Genomic DNA, 7,299 nt, shown 5'->3' on the forward strand with positions numbered 1-7,299 from the left:
GCGCAGCTAGGAATTAAGGCCAGGGGGGATTTTAGGTGCAACTAATACTAGGGGATGTGGGGGTATTGCATACCCGCCAGACTTGCTGGGACCCGCCTCCAGAAAAATTTTAAGTTTAATGGTTCAAAATGGTGGGTTTTATGGCTTTCTGAGGGATATTTGATTATTCCTAACACTATTCTATAAGTAATCCTAATCTAATTAAGTAAAATGTTTTTAACTTAAATATTTCTCTGAGCTCTGGGGGGGTTTTATCCCCCAAAACCCCTCCCTTGCTGCACCACTGCTTCAGGATACCATACTCTGCTTCTTGTATCCATTCTACTTCTTCATTTCTTTTTCCAGAACTCCGAGGTCTGAGGAGCAACAGTGAGGCCGGGAGGCGCCATGGACACCACAGGCACCCCCACAAGCATCTCCATCGACACCACCACCATCACCATCGGGAGAAGGCACCCTTGGAGGAGGAGGAGGAGCGGTGGCAGGGCGAGGGGACGTCTTGCCTGCGGGAGGGCATCTCGGAGGAGGGCGACGAGCGAGATGAGACCAGGACCACCAGGATGTCCATGCGAGGGCGACGCGAAGTGGTGAGGGACGGGGGAGAGTGGGAGGGGAAACGGACGCAGCAGCGCCACGGCAACGTCGAGTCCGAGCTGTACTTTGCTGACGTTTCGTCCTGCAACGGCGGACGGGAGGAACATCAGCAGTACAACTCGGGCGACGAGGACGACGGGCGGGGAACGTCTGAGGATGGCGACACAGGCCGGGCGACCACGACTGGGGAAGGGTCTACCGACGACGGCGATCTTTCGTCTTCGGGGTATTATGGGGGCGGTGGCGGCATAGCGTCTTCCCCCCTAGTCCCCTCCCCTAGCGAGGCATTCCTCAGAGGTGGTCCCATGCCCATCTCGGACTCTGAGAGCCACCATCGTAGGGAAGACGCCTTCCGGTTTGGGCACCCCTCGGGTCACATAGCACCGGACGCTCGGTACGAGCCGATGCCGCGGCGTGGACTCTTGCGTCGACAGTGTGCGTACGTGCGGGAGGAGCCGGATGGGGACGGTATGGAGGAGGACGATATGCCGGGACGGCATTCCGGGCCCATGTGTCCGCACCGGCGACAGTGCGGTTGGCCTCAGTCGCACAACATAGGACGTTCCGTACCTGAGAATTGTGGTCTCGTTACGGGCGATGGGACGGTCACGGAGAGGTCGGCGTTCAGGCCATTCCCACGATCATTCTCTGAGGAGGATGCGGTAGCCCTGAGAATGGCATCTGTTGATGTCTGACCAATGATTGTGTATGTTATATTTTGGTCAATTGTATTGTGTTATCGCACCATATTTAATGGATGTCTGGGACACATTTTAATGAAAAGTTTCTCAGCTAAACATGGATATTTCTCGTGGCTGGGTAGGTGTTGAATTAAACATGCATGATAGTGGAGTGAGCATGCTAGAATGATGACTTTATTTTCATTAACTACAAAAGAAAAAGTTGAGGGAGACTTTTTTGAGTCAATGTGGTGGACAATTTTTTGAGGGATCACTTTGTTGCAAAAGATTTCTTGGTAGTCATCTCCTAGATTAGGTGAAGAGTCCAAACTTAAGTGAGCTGTGATCTTAACTGTCACACTGTTATATTTCCTGAAAGAGCACTTTACATACACTGAATTTTTTTCATGTTCTGCATTGACATGTGACTGCTAATAACCATTTTCTAGTTCTATACAATTTTATAAAGAGTATGTGCTAAAAGTCTGAAAGTCCCAATTTGTAAATATTTATGTAAATAATTTATCGTGAGGGTGGGCTGAAAAATGCACTGCAATAGTGCTTATGGTTAATGACTCATGTGCAATCTCTCTATCTCTTTTTCCTGAAACAGTGTATATTCATTCTCAGGGTCTTTATACATTCTGCTCATTCAATAATGAATGTCTTTTTCTAAGAATGTTAGAGAACGTTATAAAAATAACGAATGTGATTGCATCGTCCGCAAAGTCTGGTCAGAATCTGATCACAATGAGTGATAACTGCACGCTGGATGCAATATCTATTGTAAAAAAAAATATTGAAAGGTCCAATTGAAATGTGAGGATACACTATTTGAAACATAAACCCTCTGTTAAAACTACAAAGGTTAATTAGCTGGAAGACATCTGCTGTTGTGGTTACAATATATATATGATTGCAATTAAGAGGAAAATTTTATATGGCATGTAATGATTAGAGCACTCTAATTCATTTGTACAAATATTCATGAAAAAGAAAGCTAGAAGATCTAAGAGCACTTTGCAGGAGGAGATATGGGTCTTAATTACAGATGAATACATAATTTATATGCACCGCCATGGAAACTCTCCCAGGAAAATTTGTGATTTATTGGTCTCAAATTAGATATAAGATAGCAGTATCATGGCAATTATGGAATAATCAATGAACTTACAGAAAAGTGTAGCTTTACATTTTTTAAAATGAGTGGATTGAAATTATTTGATGAGAAGTTTATATGAATCAAAACTATTCCGGAAATGTGGGATAATTTTCTAGAGATATGGCTTTTGTTTCTATATGCATATTTATTGTGTGAATGTTTTCAAGTTCTGAAATACATTTATCCTCCATTTATAATACCTATGTTGGTTCTCAATTTACAATTATAAAATCCATTGTTCATTGCATATTTCATTTCAATTGCATGACTACAATTAAGTGAAGTTTAAAGGTTGCTAGTGTACTCAAGAGGCCATGGTTGTGAGAAGAAATTCACCATTTTTTTTAATGAAACTGAAGATTTTTATACTTCATGCAGGAGTTTTTGGTTGTGAAAGTATTTTTAGTGATTCATTTATTTTATTTCTCCCTCTGCCCAACTCAGTAGCATCTAAATTTTATGCCATTGAATGTTTACATGCAGTCATTGAGATCACATAAATTTTATGTCATTCAGTAACTATGCCATTTTATTACATCATGATTTTGACCCTGTCAAATTTGTAACTGCAGCAGACTACCAGACTACCGGACCAGATTATCCGGCTGCGGTTTATCTGGGTTGCAGATTATCCATGCATGATTTTCACTCTCGCTCAGTTTTTCCGCGATCTTTATTAAAAAAAAAAATTGGACGCAAAATCATCAAAATTACTGCATTAACGCTAGGATACACCGGGCTTATTATTTGCATTGGAATCCCCTTCGTAAAACTTTAGCGATTGCACGTTGGCTGCATTCACGGGAGCACCGTGTTCCTGTTTTCCAAGCCTCGCAGTGCGCTACTGCGCTCTGTGTTCACGGATACGCATCCCGAAGCATTCGTGCAAACCACTTTTCTGTGTAAGTGATCACACAGCCACGGATGTGTGATTTTCGAAACCAGGCCTTATAAGGAGCATTAATAGTAGGAGTAAAACCATGTTATCGCCGCTGAATAGATCGCAAACTGGCGAAGAAAGCTCTCAATCAGTCCAGGAAGCAGTGGCGCAGCGAGGGGGGGGGGTTTAGGGGATAAAACCCCCCCCCAGAGCTCATAGAAATTTTTAAGTTAAATCTATTTTACTTAATTGGATTAATAATGCATATAGAATAGTGTGAAGATTAATAAAATATCCCCGAGAAGGACGCAAAAATCACCATTTTGAACCATTTATCTTAATTTTTTTCCGGCGGAGGGCCTCCACACCTCCCGTATACCCTGGCAGATATGTAATACCCCAAGCCCCTCAGTATTAGTTGCGCCTGAAACCCCCCTAGCCTTAATTCCTAGCTGTGCCCCTGCCAGGAAGCACTCTAAAATAACGGAATAACTGCATAAATATAATAATATATTGTTTGTTTTAGGTAAATTATGAACATTCTAAGACATTTAAGTGAAAGTTTGGGTATTCCGTGTTTTCCAATTATTCGTACCATCTCTCCGCATCATTAGCCCGGATAATCGGGATTGTACTGTACATATTTGTATTACTAAATTTCAAGCCACGTAACCATTTTTTTTTTTAATTTTCAGTTTATTTCTTCGACATCCAAATTGCTAGAATCCAACAAATAGTATGTGGTCTCTCAAAAACACTATGCATTTATAGATCCCATTTAGTCTGATTATGAATGACACCACACACCAAAGGTTATAACGAATTCACAATGCAGATTTGTTTAAAATGAAATTAATTTATGAGGCCAGAGGTTCATGTGAGACTAGCTTTTAAATTTTTATGCTAAAGTTTTAAATTGCTAATTTCGGAAAGAAAATGTATTTATCAGTGAGAGTTTATGCCTGTTTTCCCCTTCCAATGATCATTAATGAAAGTAATTGAAAATTGGTGAGACACGTGGAAGTAGCTTATGATCTTTACAATCTTTTCTATTGCCATAACTGTTTTTTTCCATAATGCATTGGCTCTGATATGATCCACCAGTGGGTTGCATGCAACCTTTACCAACCTATATAAGAGGGAAAGGTACTTATACACTCTGGAGTGAAATCTGGCTAGAGTTCAGCTGTGGAGCAGCTCTAGCAAGACTTAGTCTAAGGGCTGCACATACTGGTGCAAAATTTACTCTATAATAGGACTCTCAACCAGCTCTCAACAGGTTGAACTGGTGTAGTCTCTATTTTTGCGAAGCAAGAATGTGATATTCAAGTAATGGTTCGTGGCTAGAGAGAGATGTCTTGTCAAAGGCAATTTGCAGCTGGAGTTATTTTTGCCTTATTGGTGAAAAAGAAACCATGGCAACGGAAAAGAACGTGGTGGGCACGGTCTTAGGTGGTGGGCATGGCAGTGGATTTCAAATCGGGAAGAAGGAGTACATGCAAAATCGTTGTGAAAACCAGTTGAAGAGGATGTGAATTTATATAAAAATTTCATATAGATGTATCTAATATTACCTTTGTTTTAAGATTAAAGTTATTTATTTGAAATTTAATGATTGAGGATCCGTAATGGAGAAAACAAAAATAACAAAATAATAACTGTATTAAAAATCTTGTCCATTTCTTGAGCGTCTGGAGGGACACATGCCCCCACCCTTAAATCCGCCTATGGATGTATCTTGACAACTACAATTTCCCTGCTGCTAGTTCATGGGGTATTATTGAACCTCGATCAGTATTCATCTGGCAGCATAGATCGTTCTACTTCCTTTTAATCTCCTTTTTCTCCATTTGTAAATTTTTGACATTATCCTTCAATGCATTTGCTTTTTCATACCTATCCTGATATTCCTAACTCACTAAATTTCAAAGTTGTGGATAGCTGTCGAAATGCTAAATTAAATTATAGGTCAGTACATATTTCACCCATTTGTTAGGTATCCATTTTTCACAGAAAGAGTCAATTTGATCTAACGAGAGAGAGAGAGAATAATGTATTTGACCACCCAGGTAGAGCAAGAGCAGTCTAATGAGACAATTTACCTCTATCTTGCTGTTCACTCTGCAACTCCTTTGCGAGACTAGCTCTACGACAAGAATGGAGGGTCCCTCTAGCTAGAGTGCTCTCAGAGATGAGTTTAACATTGTAGTCTTTTCTGGTTGACTGATATCACCAGAGCAAATCTTGCTAAAAGCTCTTCATTTTACATTTACCTTAAATTAGGTTCCTAAACTTCCCCTCAATCTGCCCCCATTGGCCATATTTTGTTGAGTGCAGTGCCACCTCTAAGTTAGGTGTGTGGTCACACATTTACTTTGGGGTGGTCTAAGCCGCCCTCTTTGAATATCAAAATTATAAAAAACACTCCATGGGCTCATAGACTACTTTATTGATATAAAGAAATATATATATGTATCAATAAACAAAACAAATTTTGATTGAAATGATCTACAGTCTTATAAATCCTGATTTTGCTTTTCTGGCTAAGTAAATTGCTGCGCAGCTACTTGTTTAGGCCCCTATAGTATCTATCCGCTCTTTTATTTGAATTTAGAACTTCATTTTCTTCTTCATTACTGCTAGTTAATGTTGCACCTAAATATTTAAATTTAAATTTATGAAAATTTATTTAATTCAATATGTTTATCATCAATTTATATTCTTAACTGATAAATGCAGAGACTGGAAAATTGAAAAGCTTTATACAGGGAGGAGACATGTAGGCTGAGGAGGGAGGCAAGAGAATTTTGAAATATGTATGTATGTAATACAGGCTATTTTGTAAAACCCATTTCTCGCTAGTGGATATGAGGTTTGGATGGAGCCTAGTTCCCTTCTTCCTGGGAACTGTTTGGAGTGGGTGCTTCCAACTAGTTTTCGGTGTTGACAGGAGGACTGATGTCAAGCGTACTGAAATAAGATTGTAAATCTCCAGGATTGTTTTCATTACTAGGATGAATACCATGGCAAAATTATCAGTGCCAGAACGCACTTTCCTTAACTTTTTTTAGAGTGAAATATTACTCTGTGCTTTTTTTATTATAAGTTATTATTTGCATATTATTACATTTTTTGTTTTGGTTACGAATGTATGTCTGAGAAATTGTGAGGCAACAAAATTGATAAAAGTGTTAATTGTCGATTATGCCTTTAGCTAACCAGTGCGGGAATGGTATTCCGGCGTATTCCTGCACTATGACAGCACTCAATATCTGATGTTAATGTGGCATTTCTTTATTCTTGGCACTCAATTTTTAATTATTTTTAACCAATGCACACTGGAGAAACCTGGAGTCTGAATGCCTGCACGTTCCACGTGCAGAAAAAAGTACATAGGATCATAGATAAGTCTCTAATTACCTGAGCTCTGCCATCATCGAAATATTTACTTTTGACTCACATACCTAACTTCATTCACCATATCCAGGCCATTGTGATGGGGTCTGGGGGTTCAAATCCTCCCCAAAATGTTCAGGTTATAAGGTTTAATGTGCATTACCCCTCCGAATGAATCCCCCTGGTATATCCTCCTCCCCTTAACACTCCCCCAAAAATTTTTCTAGCTATATCCTTGCTCTTAGAGAGTACAAATTGTTCGATTCAGCTCAAATTCCACTTCTATACTGAGAAGCCAAGTTGGCCACTCTGTCTGACAAGTGTTAATTTTTTCCAACTGTTTCTCTTATGTCTTTCTCGTATGTCTCTCATATTGTATATCATCCTCTTATTGTATGAATTTGAAGGCAAAGCATTTCCAAGTACTGTTCAGTGAAATCACTGTGATCTCGCAAAATCTTAGGAAATATTGAACGTTGCTAATATTTCTATGCTAAGGGGTGCTCATTGAAAAAAATAAACATCAATGCCCTGCTAAGCAATTTACTCTCAGGGATCTAGATATCAAATTTAAAACCTCAGGAAAG

The 7,299-nt window shown here is 39.9% G+C and overlaps 1 protein-coding gene across 2 annotated transcripts in view; it reads left to right on the forward strand.

Annotated features, from left to right (window-relative positions):
• LOC124168795 overlaps positions 1–2,635 on the forward strand; it is a 332,814-nt gene extending 330,179 nt beyond the window's left edge. For both annotated transcript variants that reach the window (XM_046547105.1, XM_046547106.1), the window contains exon 10: positions 346–2,635. In XM_046547105.1, coding sequence (XP_046403061.1) covers positions 346–1,289 — 944 coding nt within the window. In that variant the 3' untranslated portion in view covers positions 1,290–2,635. The remainder of the gene's footprint in view (positions 1–345) is intronic.
• Positions 2,636–7,299: the final 4,664 nt, after the last annotated feature.

The sequence above is a fragment of the Ischnura elegans genome, chromosome 12, assembly GCF_921293095.1.
Source record: "Ischnura elegans chromosome 12, ioIscEleg1.1, whole genome shotgun sequence".
NCBI lineage: Eukaryota > Metazoa > Arthropoda > Insecta > Odonata > Coenagrionidae > Ischnura > Ischnura elegans.